The sequence below is a fragment of the Ixodes scapularis genome, unplaced genomic scaffold, assembly GCF_016920785.2.
Source record: "Ixodes scapularis isolate PalLabHiFi unplaced genomic scaffold, ASM1692078v2 PGA_scaffold1__304_contigs__length_218370807, whole genome shotgun sequence".
In the NCBI taxonomy this organism is placed as follows: Eukaryota; Metazoa; Arthropoda; class Arachnida; order Ixodida; family Ixodidae; genus Ixodes; species Ixodes scapularis.
In genome coordinates this window covers 119768873-119789924 of record NW_024609846.1, presented here as the reverse complement: position 1 = coordinate 119789924, position 21052 = coordinate 119768873, and the positions used below count along the sequence as shown (strand labels likewise).

General features: G+C 44.7%; 1 protein-coding gene and 1 non-coding gene across 2 annotated transcripts in view; both read right to left on the bottom strand.

Annotated features, from left to right (window-relative positions):
* Positions 1 to 12362: 12362 nt before the first annotated feature.
* The window catches only part of LOC115316947, a 32503-nt gene continuing 23813 nt past the window's right edge, over positions 12363 to 21052 (bottom strand). The window contains exons 4-5 of the mRNA XM_029976498.4: positions 14967 to 15113; positions 12363 to 12719 (exon numbers count right to left, since the gene is read on the bottom strand). Coding sequence (XP_029832358.2) covers positions 12629 to 12719; positions 14967 to 15113 — 238 coding nt within the window. The 3' untranslated portion in view covers positions 12363 to 12628. The remainder of the gene's footprint in view (positions 12720 to 14966; positions 15114 to 21052) is intronic.
* Trnak-cuu lies at positions 17543 to 17615 on the bottom strand. Its single transcript has one exon. It is a non-coding gene; the product is annotated as a tRNA-Lys (tRNA).

Sequence of the window (21052 nt, the reverse complement as noted above, 5' to 3'; positions counted from 1 at the left end):
GCGGAGAAAAGTGGAATTAAATGCGCCACGTTGGTAAAATTTTTGTGCATTTTCATACGCTTATTAGAAACAAAATCGCGAGTATACACGGTTGCAACTACGGTCACAGGGCGCCGCCATCTTGCCCATTGGGGTGCGCTTGGGCTCGGCCATAATTTGATTGCGACGCCTTAGCATGACATTGTTGTCGGATTCTGACGACGCGCCCAAGCGCCTCCACCTGAGCAAGATGGCGGCGCCCTGAGACCGTACTTGCAAACGTGTACATACGCCGGGCAGGGTTCCAGAGCGCGCCACCGTCGGTTGATCATCAGCGCCACCGTGGCCAAATGCGGCAACACTGGGAAGGCTAAAATCGGCAGCGCCGTTGGCGTACCCTCGCGAGGTTACGTTATTACCAACTTAGAGCGTTGCGTTGTCGCACACTACACCACCGACTGTTTTAAAAATGTATCAAACGTTAAATATATAAATAGGGAGTTTTCGTAGACCGTTTCCCCAGATACGCTCTCCGGAATGAAGACGCCAGTACTGCGCGTGCGCGGCGCTAACCTTGCCTGCAGAGTCCCAGATCTTGTAGCGGTCAGCGGAGAACGTTGCGGGACAGCGGAACCCATCTACGAAAACTCCCTATGTGTTATTAAAACTTGTGTTTCGGCGAGTTAGTTCATATTGATTTTTAAAAGGTTAAAAAGCGCCAACAAAACAAGGACGTCCCGTTGTCTTTGTGCCTTTATTGTCCTTATCTTGTTTGCGCTTTTTAAACTTTTGAATCCCTATGTGTATGCGTGTGCGGTTGTGTGGTTCTAACATTAGGGAGCTTTAGTAGGTTGAGAGAACTCAAAACGGGAACTAGCAAAACCCAATTTAATGTCTTGATATTACAGCCAAATTTAAGTGAACGCAAGTAGACAAAAGCAATTTTTCTCTTTTTTTCTTTTTAAATTGTTGGCGGGCGCCTTAAAATTACAAAAACGAAAACCTCGTCGAGCTTCCCTTTTAATTTTTTTTTTTTTTTAGTACACTGTTTTTTTGCAGCGGGACGAAGTGAGAACCGAAAGACACGGGTCGAAATAGAGAAACCACCTTGGGCAGCTACGCGATCACGCCAAAGGCGCGAACGACGGTCCGTCCAGCAACCGCCGAAGTGGATGTAAACGCTCACTCCGGTAACTAAGCTCAAAGGTTCACATGACGTCGTTCGATCAAGGTGTGTCCGAGGAGCAGAGAGCAGTGATAATGCCAAGGGACTGATGCGACTCGAGGGAGTCCTCGCATCGAACCCAAGGACAACGCCGGGCTTCGAGCGCTTTAATTCCAAATGTCACATTTAGAAATCAATCTGGAGTAAGGCAATGTAAACGGAATGTTTAGTTTACACGTTCTACGGCACTTATTCATCTCCAACGTCGTTGTATTTCCCACGGCCTCGACGGGAACCTGCGAGCTTTACGCCTCCTAAGTTTTCGGGATTGCTACAGTCTGGTGCGCAACAGTGCATACAGCTTCGACGTTTGGTCTTCTGAGACTTCCATAGCAATATGAAAAATAAAAGACCAAGAACGCATGAATCAACCATAGGGATGCATGAGCAGCCTCACGAGCAAACAGGTTGGCGAAAGTGCCTTCCCAGTGTTGCAAATATTTTGAGCTATATGGCGCGACTTGTCACACCAAACTTGGTTGCCCTGAGGCTATTCGTGGGTATTCACGATGGTCGCCACGGAGAAGACCCCGTTCTCAAGACGCAGAAAACAAAACTCTGACTTCGCTTTATGAAGGCTATCAGGAATTCACGACCTCGTAAAGCTCTCAGTGATGTGATTGGTCCGAGCCACTTTGGAGTAGTAAAAAGAAATTTTGAAGCTTCTTAGAATGGATGCTTGGGCGAGTTGGATATACATGTTGCAGCAGAAGCGCTAAAGTAGACTCACTCACCCTCACATTCACACTCACACTCACACCAGAAAAAACGGTCTCTCACGTCGCGCTGACTTTCAACTTAAATTGTATTTTCGTCTTCTTTCGTTTTTCTTTTACCCGTGTTAAATTTGTCACCTCACTTCTTTCTCTTCTGTACAAAACCATTAGCAATGTCTACCGCACATTACCTTCGAGAATCTAGATATAACAATTCTTTTTCCGTAAGCGTTATGGATGGACTACTAACACAGGTGTCACTCCTTTTTATGATGTTAGCTGCCTCTATTATCTCACGTGTTAACTGATGATGGTTCTTTCCGATTATGGTGCTATTTTTGAAGTCCGCGGCGCACCCACAGTCACGGCAGTGAATGCCCAAAAGTCCTGAGTTTGCCAATCGGGTGTTGTTGTTGTGTTCCCTTAATCTGTCATTATTACATCTTCCAGTTTGTCCTATGTACTGTTTGCCGCATGATAGGGGAAAGGAATAAATCACTCCTTCTGAGCAAGGTATGTATGGGGTTCTGTGCTTTTTAGTGCAGACGGTGTTAGTTTTTGGTGTGGCGTTAACTTTTTTACATAGGCCTGATAGTTTGATGGGGGCGGAAAAGACTACATCGATATTTGCGCGATTCCCAATCTTCTTCAGGTTATGAGAAATGTTATGAATGTAGGGAATGACTACCGGTCTCTGGTTACTGATTCTTTCGCGTGGCTTGCGGGATGTGATTTGGCCTTTTTTAATCTGTTTAAGGAGACTTTCGGCGACTGAAGTTAACATATGTGTAGGATATCCCGCACTTAGTAACCTAGATACTTGTCCTGTGAAGCTTGTTAGGCCTGAATGCGGGCAGGACTTAAAAATGGAGTTTGTGAAGCACTGATTAACTATGCCTCTCTTTACCAATTTGGAATGCGCTGAATTATAATTCAGGAGTGGTTTTTTCCCTCTTGGCTCATACGACCAACAGACATGACGGGGCTGAAGAGACAATCTTAGGTCCAGAAATCTTAGGGATCCTAGCTCTGGAAGCTCGTGCGTAATCTCCAAAGGGTTTAAGCATGTTTTAAGCTTGACGAGCACACTGGGCACATGAATCGGGAGGTATTTTTCGTTGGTGTCCAGGAGTATCAAATAGTCATCAACGTAGCGGAACACCTTCACAACAGTCGAGGAATCTAAGCTCTTTTGGAGCAGTCTGTCGTGGTGTGCTAGGAATAAATCACTGAGATGTGGCGCTATGCAGGATCCAATGCAGACTCCCTTTTTTGAAGGTATGTGTTACCGTTCCAAGACACGAAGGTAGACCTGAGGTAAAACCTGAGCAAATCAAGAAAGTTGCTTTGGGAAAGTCCTGAGGTATTCTGGAAAGCTATGGCACCATACGAGTCAATGCTGTCTTCAATGCACTCTAACAGGCGTACCTGAGGTAAAGCATAGTATAGGTCTTTGATGTCAATTGAGAAGGCCTGGTATTGGTTGGCACTGTGTTCTTGTAGAAAGGTGATGACCTCATATGAGTTTTTTACCAAAAAGGGGTCATCAACCGTTAATAAATGAAGTCTTTCTTGTAAAAATATAGCCAAAGATTTTTGCCAGGTGTCTCTTTCTGACACAATAACTCGCAAGGGACACTCAACCTTGTGCGTCTTGGCGCTGAAAAATATTTCTAAGCTAAGGTGTTTGCTTTTTTCAAAAGAAGGGCAAGGCTCTGTTATATTTAGGTCCCTCCTATAATGTAACAACCTTTACAACATCTTCCGGACCCCGTGAAACCCAATGTTTGGTGACGTTATTTTAGGCGTCATTAAAATGGTGAGGTAAGTACCGTAAATCGCGAAGCAGTTTACTTGACGTCCGCTTCCACTGGTGTCTTGGAAGATTGAGTCTACTGAGCGTGCATTCCCGCAGAAGAAATTTTCATTGATAGAATATTTACACGTCAATCAACATTTGATTCCTTCTTGGTAAGATTTATTGCGAAAGCCCGTGACAACCGCCGAACCGCATTTCCCTATATCAGAAAACAATTTATACCCAGCCTGACATTCTCGCATAATCCGTTTGCTGGGCCACGCTACTTGAGCTAGCTGAGCACAGCTGGCAGCGGCGCAAGCAAGGCCATGAAGGGAACGTGATGGTGCTCCAGCCATCCTACGGTGAACCAATGTTTCGGCCACCCCACTAGGGTGCCTACATGTCTGTCTGTCTCAGGGTAAAGACATCCATTGTTGCCCTGAATGTGCCAGCGCGTGACGCTCTCGCGCACTCGGTGCGTGACTGGGGTGGTAAAATGGCGTCTATGCATTAGCCAAAGCTATGCGCTCGAGCTGAGTGACACCGGATTGCGCGCACTTCGAAATGCATAAAAAAACGATTGGGCGGAAAAATGGCTGAGATGTCACCACTCAAGCAAAAGCGCGTGTGTGTATGAAGGCACTCTACACCCCACGAGTGCGTGTCGCCATCTATTGGTTGAACTAACGCCTTGTTCAAGATGGCTGCCGTGGGACCGCAGCCGTGATTTGGATTTCAAAAAAACAATGCTGGAGATGTAGGCGGGACGCTACACTCCCTACAACACTACTAGTAAGGCGATATCTCTAATGGGCGGCCGTATTTTTGGAAAAAGAAGTCGAGATTGAACCAGGCCGATGAGGCGCGTGACCGTCATGATGCCTAGTTTCCTCCTCTCTTCGCTACGCTCCCTCAAGGCCGCAAAGCGGAGAAGACGCGAGGTCGTTCCCTCTCCTTCTCGGAGAAACATGACGTCAACATTGCTGCCAAATGCGCCTCTTTTTTTGAAAAATACGGTCATCCGTTCGAGATATCGCTGTTTGAGGGATGTTTTGGTGTTTGTAGCATCCCGTTGCACGCTTTTGCCGCGTGTTTTGTGGAATCCAGATTTCGGTTCAGCATCCCTTTAAATTACTCAAGTATACTTGCTTAATCTAGTATTTGAAAAACAAATTATCGTCAGAATATTCTAGTCCATCCGCACTTTATTTAAAATACAAGCCGCAGCTTTATCAAAAAAAAAAAAAAAATACTGCAAGTACAAGGTGCAGATGTTCGATCAGCACTCACTAAGTTGCTTTTTATTTTTATCTTTTTTTTTATTTTAGTGGTTATTTCTGTGTGTTAGAGGAGTCCTTTTCCTTAGCACAACGGTGCGCTGCGGCGGAGCAAGATGAGCGAAATCGCGATGGATGGATGGATGGATGGATGGATGGTAATGGCCTCTGTAACGGGCGGCAGCTAATTGCGCCACCTAGCCTAACATTTCGTGTTTCTTTCCCCTTTTTTTAAGTTCCTATAAATTTTGTTTGATCAAACCCCCCCCCCCCCCCCTCTTTCAAAGTGTTACCCTTGCTTATTTTTATCTGCATTTTCACCCCTCCCTAGATACTTTCCACCAATCTTCCAGTCTTTACCGCAATTCTTTCCCTATCCCTTCGCCCATCCATGTCCGGAAACCCCAGTGCCCCTCCAAATCTGTAGTCATCCCCCCCCCCCCCCCCCCCCCCCCAAGAGGGTGGGACGAAGCCCCGTGCACCTTAACATTATATGTTCTATAGTTTCCCTTTCCTGGTTCCATACGTTGCACAGAGTGTCTATTACCTGGAATTTAGCCCTATATTTTTCGTTCTTAGCACCCCGTTCTCGCTTCAAACGGCAAAGAGCTCCCCACTGAATTATCATACAGCTGTTCCTTCTTTATTTCGTTTTTGTGCCCTGTATATTGTAAAGCTGATATCCCCTGCATTCTCTCTTCCCACAATTTCCTCTCAGTTTCCTTTACTCCCTTTTCTACTCATATGCTCCGATCGGCTCCATCTCGTTGAATGTATTTAAATCTCAGCTTGCGGGTTCGGTTTGTCCACTTAGTGTTTAGACTTTTCATATATAAATACTTGTACACTTTCCCCGCCCATCGCGTAGCCTCAATTTCAGCTAGTCTTTGTTCAAAGTTTACTTTACTGATCGCTTCTCTACTCTCGAAAGATGCCCAACCCCTATCCCCGTGTACTCCCTCATTTAATGTATTCCCATGTGCCCCCAATGCCAACCTACCCATACTCATTTGCTGTATCTCTAAACCTGCCTGGATTTCTGACCTTATACAAAATGCCGCATTCCCAAATGACAGTCCTGGCACCATGACTCCCTTCGATACACTCCTAACGACTTCATATCTATTATAGTTCCAGAGTACCCTGTATTTCATAATATCTTAATCTCGTTTCCCCTTTTTTATTACAATATCTTCATGATCTTTTAGATAATTTCTTCCCTTATTTAACTTTACTCCCAGCTATTGCCTGGGAGTAAAGTTATTGCCGACCTTCTTTTGTCTTACCTAGATGCCGAGCCACTGAAGCGGGCGTTGACGATCCTCCACAAAGTCCTTTGCTGGGAAGAGGGACACAGTAGAACCTAAAACGGCAATAACCTGGCCTTCTATGGTAATTATGAACTGAAGTAAACGGAATAAGAGGAAGCAAAAACTGAAGGTCGGTTGCTCGAGGTCGCTCCTTTCAAGCGTTCTTCTGCAGGAAGAGCGCTCGTGCTAGAAATACATGCCTCAAAGCCAGAAGCGCGGGCTAGCTCGCGCTTGTAACTTTGGCTGCACTGTCATCTGAACGGAGTATAGAGGTACGCGAGCGCGCGAATGCCTGCCCGTGGCGCTCGCTTCCACACTGTTTAAGAAGGGTGGAAACATTGTGAAACCGAATCACGTATGACGGCGCCGTGAAGTGTATCATCAACGTCGAAGTGCAGGCCAGCACACGTTTCAGGGAGTATTGACGGCACAGAAGTTGCTTCAGCATTTGTGTGATCAAACGTACTGTCCGTAACTTACCTGATGTTTTTTATCCAGGTTCGCTCTTTGAAGTCTCACTGAAAACGTAACAATTTTTTTCTCAGTATGATTATTACGAGCAGGTACAAATATACATCCATATGGCGACCCTGAAAAACGATGTCTGGGGTCTCGAACCGATCATGTTAGAGTCAAAAGTATTGTTCCTTCATCACAATGCACGTCACCTGCGAAATCAAAAAGACGGCTTAACTGCTTTGATAGCATGTTCTCAACAGATGTTTCTCTCACTGTATCTTTAGCACACCTCCACACGTGTCATTATTTTCGCCAGAGAGTACCCCGTATCGCACGCAAATATAATTCCTCTTTATAAACCTGATGAGCTTTTTTCGACCCGATACATTCCCAATAAATACCGCATCAAAATCGTATCATTATGCAAACGATCCAAACGGTTGCAGACAACATACTTGAGTCATTCCGTATGCGTTCGTCGTCTGCAGCAGGCATCTCGTGGCGTCTGGAGGTCACACATGTATTCGTTCATAGCAACGCCCCTAGAAACGGTTTGTTTGGAGCAGTGACGTCACGCTTACGGGGTCAATTAAGACGCCGAAAAATGAACCGGGGCAGGAACCGTCAACGTAATAAGTCACGCCCTATGTTTCTTAACGAGTAACTATATACACGAGCGCTTGCGTCACTAAGCCATAAATGCACATATATATATATATATATATATATATATATATATATATATATATATATATATATATATATATATATATGGGTGGTTTCATCTCAAATCGTGCAGGCAAAAAGGGTCAAATTTTTAATTTCGATGAAAACAATATATGTTATGGCGCCATTTCTAAAACCGCAGTCGACACAAACCGCAAGTTCGTCGGATTTTTTGTTCTCGACTTGTGAATTTTTAAAGAGGCCGCGGCGAAAAGCAGTGTTTTTCACACCCGTCGTGGGTCGGATGTTTCGCTTGATCTCCCGCCATGGATGTTTAGAAAACATTATGTTATCTTTTTTTGAAGCACTCTGTGGACACATTTAAAAGGCTCCAATACCATGAAATAATTTTAGGCCTTTTGCTTTTTTTCTGTAAAAATGTCAAAAACGCCTCCTCGGTCAATTGTTGACGAACTTTGACAATTAATTACTGGCGATCTACTTGGGTTACACCGATATTTTTTATGTCCACGGAGAGCCCAAAACACGCTCTATATATTTATTATAAAATGCCTCGGATGTATAAAATATCCTTTGCGGTACGTTTACGTTAATATTATGCAAAAACTAAAAAGTACCATTTTTGAAATTGATTTTCTCAAAAAACCCATCTTTTATTTTTTTATTTTTTGTTCAAATGTAGATTTGATAGTTGTCTACACGAAAATCAAGCCTAGAAAGTGTATATTTTGTTTGCATGTTTTATATTTAGGCCTCAATATCGGAAAAAGACGTCTTTGTTTTTCAAGACCTAAGTCAGACATAGCGACCCATGCGTCTCTATGAATTCTGAAAAAGTTTTCTTGAGTTTTCTTCTGCATTTTGTAATCAATTATAAACGGATTTTGTGGTATTGAATATTTATGTATGTTTTGATAAGAGCGGGAACCATGAGATACATATCTAACCAAATCAGCAGGCCCAGTAGACTTTCAATAACCAAAAGGCACAGACGTTGTATTGTTTCGATTTATAAACCTTTCAAAGTAAACTAGCACGGCTAGCTATTAGCTGTCATATTACTAAGACAAATAAAGTCACCACATCGTTGATATATTATATACAATTCTTTACGAAACCAAACACTGGGGCTTGTTCACCGCACATCGCACAGGTCACCAGGGAATGCCCTTTCACTCCCGTAATACACAAAAGTGGTGACACGGAAACGGTCCGAAACACACAGAGAGTGTGTCATGGAGAGGGGTAGGAAATAAAAATAAATAAATAGGAATTAAATTGCCCAACTCCGATCTTAACAAAAATTGCGTTAAAAAAAAAAGTATTTAGGTTCGAGCGGTGGCAAGGCGATAGGTCCACGCCTGGTGGAGAGTCAGACAAAGAAGTCGACGGCACGTAAAGGTAAAACAAACAAAAAAATCAATAATTTAATAAAGACGGGAAATCTCAGCCGCACATGGCAAGAACAAAAACCAACTCCCCCGGGCATTCCCTAAACGGGACGCAACCAAATGCGTGCGAACACGCTCTCTACATCACCGCCAGGCCGCTACGCCATGACGAAATAAACCCAACAACTGAACAGTGCTAACAAACAGTTAGTAAGAAAACATTAAAAAAAAAAAAACGTTCAGAAAAAACCGCACCCGAGAAACAAAGTTCAGCGGGACGAAGAAACACACACGAGTCGGTCCCACGACATTGAAGTTTGGCAGGATGACGGCGTCCAGATGATGCTCGAATCTGTTCCTCCCTTAATTACGCACATCCACGGCGGCTGTGCGGAACAGTGGCTGTACGAAAGAAAGTGAAGAATAGATTCGAGCAGGCGATGCGCGAGAAGGTAACCGAGACTATGCTTCAAGCTTCATATTCATATTGTTCGTATTGTTTACGATAGGTACTTTGAAAGGCGCTGTTATTATGACTATGAATACATACTTAGGTCATTTTCGCTTACACTCTTGTCTGAAAGGCGAACGATTCATGATTTTGTATTTTTGCATAAGGTTGTGAATAGTGTAATTGATTCGCCATCAATGCTCAGCAAAGTTAATTTTCATGTTAACTTACGCCATACTAGACATCCTGTATGCTTTGATGTACGTTCACCTTGTTGTACTTCACCGCTTTCTCGGATTCAGACATTATACAACAGCATTGCTCCTAAGCACCTCGATTTCTGTACATCCATTTCATTGTACCGCCATCAGTTGAATAACCTTGTAATTTACTGATAACATTTTGTTTGTTTATTTGTTTTTGGGTGATCGTAATATACCAACGTGTTTCTAGGATTGAACAGGTGCACCAAAGTGAAGACCGCTGTGGTTGTTTTTGGGCACTGAAAATAAAGTCATTATATTATATTATATTATATATCGGGAGAGGAGCTTTCGAAATAGTTTCTGCAGTTACTCAAACTTTCTTTTTCCCCTACCCTTTTTCAAAAGAACACGTCAGCCGGCGCTAACGTTTCATCTCGGGAGAAGCCCACTCTTCACAAACGGTTATAGTTGACAAGGAGGCTGACTTCGACCCAACTAGTCTCCGGGCAGAATACAAACACAAGTATATTTACCAACACGCTCATTTTAATGTCAGTCTCCGGGCTTTGCTGTTTCCAAAAGAGATAACCCTTTATAAGGACAGAACGAGCGGGTTGGTGGGGATAATTCAACTTAAACACTCCCTTCTCGTTTTCTTCCTCAAGTTTAATAGATAACCCTTCGGTGCTATCGGATCTCCCCGGAGAGAGAGAGAGAGCACGGCCGTTTCAAGGTAAGGATAGGGCGCTCGAAGCTAGGGCAAACAGGTGGTATCGTTTCACGCATGCACGGATGGCTGGTTTCAAATTTCCCCACATCCCTAACGAAACCGGCCCATCTTCGTGTGTGCGTCTGCGGGATTTCTGTCCCGCGCCGCCGGTTTTAGCGCGCACGCGGCGTTTTTTTGGCTGGCAGAACAGTTGTTGACCGTCGACATTGTAAGGCCGTGGTGTCCTCATCCTTTCAGGCAACGATTCCTTTGCTTTCCCTTGTGCAATACTCTGACAGAGTCCTCCTGGGTGGCTGTCACTGTTCGCCGCGTCAACGACACAATCGTACCATTTCACTCCTCGTGACACAGGGTGCGCTGCTCGCTTTACTGTCACGGGCCGTCCCATCTAACACAACGAGCGCGAAAGGTCGTGGTCATCTGCTGGCTCCGAAAGGGCGGGACGTTCATGCAGGCCAATGAGGGCCCCGAATCAATACGACGTCTGCCGACTCCTACACGTTAAAAATTTACGACACCTGCTGGTCTGTTAAGAAGTGTTGCTTTCTCTTTTTGGAACTCCTCCGATGTAGCTTGCCGCCTATAATAAAATTTAAATAATCAATAAATATATCAGGGTGGAAATACTGTATTTCATTTTTATGTGGGAACGTTAAAAAAAAAAAAAAACTATTTCCAAGCTTGTGAAGACGCGCAATTCGCAAGTCCATTTCGAGCCGTAAAAACACGTTTTTGTACGATATTGATGCTTAAATGTAGAACATACAAACAAAATATACACTTTCTAGGATTGATTTTTGTGTAGACAACTATCATATCTACATTTGAACAAAAAATAAAAAAAATAAAAAATGAATTTTTTGAGAAAATCAATTTCAAAATGGTACTTTTTAGTTTTTGCATAATATTAACGTAAACGTACCGCAAAGGATATTTTATACAGCCAAGGCATTTTATAATAAATATATTGAGCGTGTGTTGGGCTCTCCGTGGACGTAAAAAATATCGGTGTAACCCAAGTAGATCGCCAGTAATTAATTGTCAAAGTTCGTCAACAATTGACCGAGGAGGCGTTTTTGACATTTTTACAGAAAAAAAGCAAAACGCCTAAAATTATTTCATGGTATTGGAGCCTTTTAAATGTGTCCACAGAGTGCTTCAAAAAAATATAACATAATGTTTTCTAAACATCCATGGCGGGAGATCAAGCGAAACATCCGACCCACGACGGGTGTGAAAAACACTGCTTTTCGCCGCGGCCTCTTTAAAAATTCACAAGTCGAGAACAAAAAATCCGACGAACTTGCGGTTTGTGTCGACTGCGGTTTTAGAAACGGCGCCATAACATATATTTTTTTCATCGAAATTAAAAATTCGACCCTTTTTGCCTGCACGATTTGAGATGAAACCACCCATATATATATATATATATATATATAAGCTTCTTTTTTTTACAGTTAAGATTTCTGATGATGAGCGATGTCTATGTCCACTGTAGTCTGGCAAACTAAGAAACCCAGGCAGCGGTGAAACCCAGACCGGGGGTTAAAAGGCGGGGAAGTTTGTTTGCCCGATCCCCCAAAGGTCATCCTGGTGATATCCCACACCGCCTGGTGATAGTTACGAAATTGCATAGGGTAAGCTAACTGGCGAAGGAAAGAAATCATACTTTTGGTTCCTATTTTTGAGGCTAGGGGGCGCAAGCTACACCCGTTATAAAGGGTACAGCCGTTAGCTTCCATTTATTCATTCATCCGATGAGTCCCAGGCATCTTGCTATCGCTCTGCAACCAATGGGATTGCGGCGTCAGCAGATAAAGATGCCGAGGAACAAATCAGGAAGCAAGATATCACAATAGGACACTCACCATGTAATAACACTTCCTGGAGAAGGGGAACAAAGGGGACAAAGAACAAGCACAAATCTCGAAACACAGCTATAGCTTACTGGTGCGCGACCGAAAAAATCCGCCTGGTCGGAGTATCGAACCCGGGACCCCTCCATTTTCAGTAGAGAGCTCTACCATGTTTCTTAAGTTGTCAGTGACAATGAAAACGAGGCACCCAAGGTATGTAACTGGCATTCATATATATATATTTCTTTTTCTAGACGCTGCTTGTCAACAAGCATAAAACAATATTAACAAAATATATAAACTGTTTCCGTCGATGGCTGCACTGGAACCAACCGTATAGCACCACAAAGACGACAAAGACGGCCGCATTGCACACTTCCGAAGGCGAATCAGGACACAGTGTACGGCGCAGTTTCGAAGACGAGGAGTCAGCCCGGATCTCGATATGCCCCAGGACGTCCTCGCCGCCACCACATACAAGTTTCCTCGGTAGCTGCGCCGCAGTACAGATGCCCGACCGACGGTCACCGCCGAGCGTGTTCATTCGTAGTGGTGCTCCGTCGGCACGAACTGCATGCCCAGTTCCTGGTAGGCCCAGGCCTCGCAGTTGTTCTCGTTGCGGCTGTAGCGCCTGAAACGACAAGAGTTCGCCGAACCTGCACACGCGGGACTCGCACGTACCGGTGCGCGACGCCATTAAACCGCACGAGACAACGTCTCTTCCGCACAAACGACTGGTATACAGATTTGCGTTAAACGATAAACCTTATTAGGGAGTTTTCGTAGATCGTTTTCGCCGTCCCGCAAAGACCCCCGCAACCCGCTACGATAGCGGGAACTTCACCGTCAAGGCTACCGGCGCGCAGGCGCAGTATAGCAACTTCTTCGTTGCGGAACGCTTAGCGGAGAGGGCAGCGCGGTCTACGAAAACTCCCTATTACCACGCCGCGCTTGCGCAGTGTACGAACACGTAATAGCTCTCTTGAAGCTCGGATGAACCGGACGGCACAATAGGGAGTTTTCGTAGACCGCGTTGCCCCCTCCGCTAAGCGTTCCGCGACGAAGAAGTTGCTACTGCGCCTGCGCGCCGATAGCCTTGACTGTGGAGTTCCCGCTATCGTAGCGGTTTGCGGAGGGCCTTGCGGGAGGGTGAAAACGTTCTACGAAAACTCCCTAATAGAACAGCTTTGTTCTATCGTGCTTGTTTTTTCGTCCGCGTTTACTGAGCTGTTAATCCCATCAGTCTTGTACACGTTTCTAAAGAAAAGTAATCAATTAGATGACTTTATTAGTTGAGAAAAAAAGTAATTGCCCGTTTAGAAGTAACCGTTACCTTTACGATTACATTAGATTTTCAAAAAGACCGTTTGATTCTTCCGGTTTGAAAACGAGTCTTTCAAACTGTTCATTATTGAATTGGAGTCACTGGATTCCGAACTACTCATAACTTAATCCACCAGTTTTGGTAACCATCCTCTTGTATGAGAGTTGGCTCCAGGAATTCTTAATAAGAAACTTGTGCAGACAAAAAACATCATTAGAAAGGGTAGAAAGGGTTGAGGGAAAAATAGTGACGGTTACGAGTTAATTTGAGTTCTTCCAAAATATTCAGATTACCCCTGCTATTACTTCCTAAAAAATGTGATCAAATGAATTCGAAATGAAGTAATCGATTACAAATAATTTGATTTTTTAAGTGGCGCCGTGCAAGTCTGATCCCCGTCATGGATCGAAGAAGTCTTACGTGACACTGGGACGTCGTACGACGCCATGACGTTACGTCATGTTGATGACGTCAGGTAAACACCGTCCGCGCTAAAGTTACCGAGATGCGAGTCCGCTATTTTTGGCGGGCGTGTGGCGGTTTTTCGTGAAGTCACACTTACCTCGGGGACTCCGCGTTAAAAAATGCCCAGACAAAAACAGTTCAAAGTCAAAGGTGCTCTGCAGCGGCTTTTGCCTTTGACTTTTTATAAATTATTCGAATGTGATCCAGCAACTTCACAAATCTACAACTCCACAAAGTCGAATACGCGCCTCGGTTCTAAACGAAACGCAGAAATCAATCTCTCGCACCATTTTTTTTTTCTCGGCGCCGAGAGAAAAGAAAAAAAAAAAAAAAAGAAAAAAAAAGAAAGAAGACACGCGAAGAAGGGAAGGGCGTGAACGCGCTTTTGATCGCGTGAACGCGCTTTTGATCGCACGTTTTAGATAAAAGCGAGACGTTTATCCGCATATTTTATATATTTTTAGACCTTGAATAGGCTACTCGTTAAATCCGCAAAGTGGCGAAGTCACCGACCGTTTTAGTATATTTAACATTTATTCAATAGTAACCCCAAATGATAAGAGATCACCTAAAGTTCGAACAGATTGCTATTCCTTTTTTTTTTTTTATCTTTGATTGAAATGTTTTATTTCGGCGCACGCTCTAAGACCAGTCATCTTATCGGCGAGACGCACTTTGGGACATCCGTGGACGCAGTCACGCTTCTTATACATTTACAAGAAAAAGACAAAAACAAAAGTTTTTGGCGGACATGACAGACTTATCTCCGGTCATGCCTCAAGCAAATGTCTGAAGCATGTTTTCTTCGTGCATGCTTTGAAGACGTCTGCAGACAGTTTTCGCATGACCAAAGTAAAAGAAAAATCAACGATTAGTGGATAGACGGAAAGTTTTTGTTTTAATTTTGAACGGTGAGCAGAAACGTAAGGCTGGTGTAGCCTTAGCGTCTCTCATCTTTCCAATCAGAGCCCGGTGCTCTGGCTTCTCCGCGCGCTCTCATCCCCTCCTCTCCCTCCATTTCTCACCGCATACAGGTGGCGTATCCCCACGAAACGCGTGCAGGGTCGGTGCCCCCCGAAGCGTGCTCACCCCCTGTCCGTGCAGACGGCCTTGCGCACCTTGCGTATGCAGGGCACCTTGATGACGTTGAAGTAGACGTTGCCGATGGTGTCCGCGATGTTGCTCTTGGCTCCGCGGAGGCAGCCATGGAAGTCACGGTCGCAGTCGCAGTGGGACCTGCCGCACAAAGCAAAAGTCGTCGACGCATCAGCGAACTTCCGGTGTGCCTGGAACGCGTCCTCCGACTGGTGCGTTTACAGCGTCCTCAAATGGTGTTTTTCGGTTTCTGCCTGAAGACGTCGTAGACGTGCCATGCTCTTGTCTGCCGCGACCGTGGAGGTGTCGCTGCAGCGGTAAGGCATGTGGCGGACGCCTGGTCTCCTGCAGGTCGCCCTCCAGCTCGATAGTTTCCGCGGAAGTTTCGGGCAGTCACGAGCTGGAACTCGGCGACGACTGTGACACTCCTGTTCGCTCGTATTTCTTGCGGGGACCTATACGATCAACCGCCAGGATCACGACATCCGACAGCGTGACATGCCGTCTCTCGTGACGTCGTTTGATGTCACTTCGGGACTGCGTCGGATGCGTCATAGGACGCTGAACGCACCAGCCGAAACCGCGTTCCCATCACCGTAGTTTCGGTACCACCTGACTAAGATCGTCGTGGGTCTACGAAAAAGTATGAAAGCTGCCCTACATTGCGGGGGTCAAACGATAAAGTCATTAATGCAATTTTCCATCGACATAAAACATGTGTCTCGAGGCTTACTGGAGATTCTACGGCAAAACAATAAAAAGTGCCAAGAGGCAAAAGGCACCGTGATCCCATTAAGTTTACAACGTCTAAAAGACTTACATCGTATATTTTACATATGTGTGCGTGTGTCAGCAACGGCGGCTGTACTTTGGAGCGTGTGCGAAGCGTACCAGCAGCTCTCTTCAACATTTATTAAACGTCACATGCATTAATGTGTAAGTGCGCGTGTTTGTGTGCTTCCAGCATTTGGGAGTTCTAGCAGATGCCTTCCTCGGTACATTGAGACAACTCAAAACGGGAACTGGCAGTACAAAATTGTACGTCCAAATACTACTGCCACATTTTAGTGAAGGCAAACGTGCAAGGGCACTTTTCTTGTGTTGTTTGCGGGAGCCTCAGACGCACAAAAGCCAAGATTCCGTCGAGTTTGCCTTCGCTACAAAAGCAGAACTAAAAGCGACGCCTTCGCACCCACTAGCTCTTACAAACTTTTTTTTTCTTTTTAAGGGAGCTATTTTTACATGAATAGCTGACCTCGTTTTGTGGATCAGCTTGTTTACGGTTCCCTCGTACTTGCGTTTAGTTATGTTGAAGACGACTGTGGTGGCCGATGAATGTGCGTTTCGTGCATGGCGGCTGTAGTGTGGACAATGCCGGAAGCAGTTATATTTTATTTCTTGAGTAGGCCGTTTTCTTGCAGCGGAGACGAAGGTAGAACCGTAGAGATGGGTCGAAATAGAGAAGCCATCTTGAGTAGCCAGGCGACGGTCTGACGACAGGCGAAGCGGAGAAAACGCTCACTCACGTTCCTATGCCCAAACTCAGAGTGGGCCGCGCATGCGCAGGGAGCGGAACGGGTGTACGAAAACGGGCTCCTGAAACTTTCTATTAGCGCAACTGTTCACAAAACGCCGTTTGAACAAGAAACGTCTGCGGAGTAAAGAGCAGTGAGGATGTCAAGAGCATCGGACTCAAATACAACGCCGCACTTTGAGAGCTTTAATTCCAAATATCGAATCTTATGACGCATTTGAAAATCCATCTCGAGTAATCTAATGTGAACGGAATGCTTTTTGACACGTCTTACGACGCTTATTTATCTCTCGACTGCGTTGTATTTCCCACGGGCCTCAACGGGAGCCTGCTGAGCCTCACGTCTACTGCTTTCGGGGTTGCGACAGCTCGGTGCGCCACAGTAGCTAGAGCTTTGACGTTTGTTCTTCTGCGGAAGCATCTGGAATCGTACGCAACAGAGAGAAACTCATAAATCAACATTTTCGAAGTGATTAATGAACATGCCCCAGGAGAAAGCAGGACTGCCAAAAGGGCATTCCCAATATTGCAAATATTTTGAGCTTGATGCCGGAACGTGTCCTAATAAACTTGGTTGCCCTGGGGATCGTGGCTTGTCGTTCTCACTCCAAACTGCAGTTTTTGTCCCCCTCCCTTCTAATGCGTGTATTGTTTCATTCATCCTGTGAATCTTTTAGCGCCGTATTTTGTCAAATGGCGCCAAATATTTCTAAAAAAAAAAACCTGGATTGCGACAACAAAACGAGCCCAGTCCCATTCGTGCTCAAAATAATTTACGAATTTTTTTATACAACCCAAGACTGGCACATAGCAAGAATTTATAATGGAAGAGAAAGCAACAGATTGACAAGAAGCAACGTCTCAATTGCGACGTTGCTTCTTGTCAATTCTGTTATTTTTTCCTCCACCTTGGATACCTCTTCCTCTCTACCAAGTCTCAAGTTTTTCAAGAAAATGGTAAATCTACACCAGCTTGCCTGCGCCATCGCTGTTTTAAAATTTGTACCTTGACTGCAAAAGCAAAATAATAAATCGACGCCCAACGTGGGGCTCGAACCCACGACCCCGAGATTAAGAGTCTCGTGCTCTACCGACTGAGCTAGCCGGGCGCTGATTTACTGGTTAAAAACATAAGTAACAAGAATGTAAAAATGAGGTATATACATATACATATACAAAATGAGGTATATACATATACAGCCTTTGTTTCACAAGAAAAAAATATTTCCCGAGTCACCATTTGTCACATTCCGTAAGCATCGGAATCTTGGGAGGATGCAATGTCCCTCGTATATGCAAAAACCCAGTTCATGCGGCGGTTGTGGTCCTTGCCACAACAATCCTTGCCAGCTTTGCCCGTTCGTTTTGACTGCTGATAAAATTTCGAGCTACGCATCAGATTTCTACGTAAATATTAAACAGCCTATCGACTGCAAAATACCTGACGTGATATATATTATTAACTGCACGCTGTGTGACAAGCAATACGTGGGAGAAACTAAAAATTCTATGAAAGAGCGATTTTATGGCCATAAGTCTGACATTGCAAATAAGGGACAAACACCAGTCGCTATAAACATCTTAACTCCGACGACCATGATATCTATACGGGCCTAGAAATTACCATCGTGGAAAGCAGTTTCAAACATAATATTACGCGCAAAAATAAAGTCCTTCTATATATCTAAATTTAAAACCCTAACCCCGCTTGGTATGAACATTTTAGTTTTTAGTTTTTGGTATACTACAGGCAAACCATCTCCCCCATCGCAGAGGAGAGCCGGGGGGGGGGGGGGGGGGGAGAGAGAGAAAGCTCTTTGAGGGGAGAGCTAAAAACATTGGGATGTGGGGACGTCGCCCGCTAACTTCCCTCTTTTCTTCTCCTTTTTTTTTTTTTTTTTTTTTTTTTTTGCGGGAAGGAAAAAGGGGGGGGGGGGGGGGTGCCACCCACTTGTGACATTTCTGGTGCCCGTTTACACACACTTCGGGGTTATTTGTGATTTTGGGTTGCCAAAGGCATGGTAGTGCTTTTTTGGACGAGGACAAAAGAAAGAAAGACAAGACAGACACGAGCGCTGACTGCAACTATATAATCAACATGAAAATGAGGCATATATACACGCTTCGATCCTATCAATCAGCCAACCCCAGGCCTTGCCGCCATTTGCATGAACTGCACCTCCTTATCGAAAAGGTCGATAGATGCAACGCTGGCACACCCCAGCCCTGCCTTTTTTATCTCGTCCGCTTCGATAATCTCCCTAACAGTTCTATTTTTATGTTTAGCTAGTACTGAGCATAAGTCGAACAAAGGTTTGCACCCGCAGTCATGGCAATGCATTGAAAGGTGGCCATCCCGATAGTTTTTGATGTTTAGACTATGTTCCCGGAGCTTATCGTTCAGGCATCTCGCAGTCTGACCTACATATTTCTTACCGCATGTTAACGGAATCTGATACACTACGCCTTCAACACAAACGACGAACGGATTTCTGTGTCTAATCACACAACCCAGCGAGGCTTTGCGGAAACGGTTCGTCAAATAACTCAGCCTGGCTAGCTTCTCTGGCGCAGAAAAGACCACCTTGGTAAAGACCACCTTTCCGCAAAGCCTCGCTGGGTTGTGTGATTAGGCACAGAAATCCGTTTGTCGTTTGTGTTGAAGGCGTGGTGTATCAGATTCCGTTAACATGCGGTAAGAAATATGTAGGTCAGACTGGGAGATGCCTGAACGATAGGCTCCGGGAACATAGTCTAAACATCAAAAACTATCGGGAGGGCCACCTTTCAATGCATTGCCATGACTGCGGGTGCAAACCTTTGTTCGACTCATGCTCAGTACTAGCTAAACATAAAAATAGAACTATTAGGGAGATTATCGAAGCGGACGAGATAAAAAGGGCAGGGCTGGGGTGTGTCAGCGTTGCACCTATCGACCTTTTCGATAAGGAGGTGCAGTTCATGCAAATGGCGGCAAGGCCTGGGGTTGGCTGATTGATAGGATCGAAGCTTGTATATATGCCTCATTTCCATGTTGATTAAATAGTTGCAGTCAGCGCTTGTGTCTGTCTTGTCTTTCTTTTGTCCTCGTCCAAAAAAACGCTACCATGCCTTTGGCAACCCAAGACCAATACCAACTAGCCCAGCATTCAGCTTTGTTTGTGATCTTCGTTTCCTTCGGCGTTATACTGTATGTTTTTATTTTGTTTTATTTTTTATTTTATTTTATTTTTCTGGATTTGGAACTCAAACTCTAACTTGACGGAGGTCGTTGCCTGTGATATATTTTCTTGGTTTCGCTAACGAGTGCCGGGACCGTGTTCCCATTGGTACTATTACTTTTTGTTTTGTGTGTGTGTGTGCGTATGTTTTGCTGGAATGTAGTTTTTTCTTGCTCAAGTGTTTGCACTTGTACTATTATATATGTGATTTTTTTCTTTCGCTTTTTCCAATGTATTTTCTTTCTCTTGGTCTCTCTAAAAACGCTTTGCAACTGTATTTGTGCACACTTGAAGAAGGGAAGTCCCTTCCTGAAACGTCGTGTAATAAAGCCTCTGCTGCTGTTCAACCATTTTTCTACAAAAAAAGAACGTTACATAATTTAGACATTGCTTTCAATGACCCAGGTGGAAAGTAAATTAGTTAAAGGTTACAACATCGTTAAAAAGTGCAATAGCCCCAGTTCTGAATGTGTATTACACTCGAAGATCTTAGAAATATATTAGATTGAGGCACGTGCGAAGAGGACGGATAGTCTTCTCAAAGCATAAAAATTTAGTGCTACCTGCTGACCTTTCACCAGAGCGTTTCTCAGATCTTTTTGTATTTCAACTAGTTCTAAAGTTCTAATAGTCCAGTCCAATTTGTTAGCAAAGTGTCGCCACGCAGGTTTAAGGTTCAGTGAACACTCTGTCATGTCTACGCTTGACCACCAGAGCGCATGTAGGCCTAAAACCATGATTATCTCAGTCAGGTCAGTCAGCGTCTTTTTGTCGTGCAGCCGTAGGAATTTCAGCGTACACCAACTAATTGACTCTTCAGGTCCTCGTGGCAGGACAGGATGGAATCCTGCTCGGTGGTGGGAGCTTTGGGAGATAAAGATTTCGTTCGTTTCTTCCTCCTCCTCTTTGATTCTGCCCTCTTTCCTTGAGATGAGGAGCCAGAATCTGACGTGCACAGAATTTCTTCTCCTTTTCTCTTCCCTAGCATTTCTTTGTCGCTGGTTTCATCCATTTCGGACGCCTCTTCCTCTGACTTCATTGGCTCTTCAGCTTGGTCTTCAGGGACAAGGGCACTGAACGAGTTGGTGATGAGAACATTGCTCACTGTCTCCTTTGTTGCAGAGCGTGACGACGCCGACCTGTCTTCGCACTTCTCAGTCCGTGAGGCCGCCTCTACGTGGGCTGTGCTGTAAGCGGTGCTGACCTCCGCCGAAACCTGTTTGTGCTGTTTCTTCTGCGTCCATCAAGTATTCTGTAGGAATCTGGAGAGATCCAGCCGTTCAGTTGGCGTACATTTGAATACAGTCTTCGGGATCGTGGCCGAA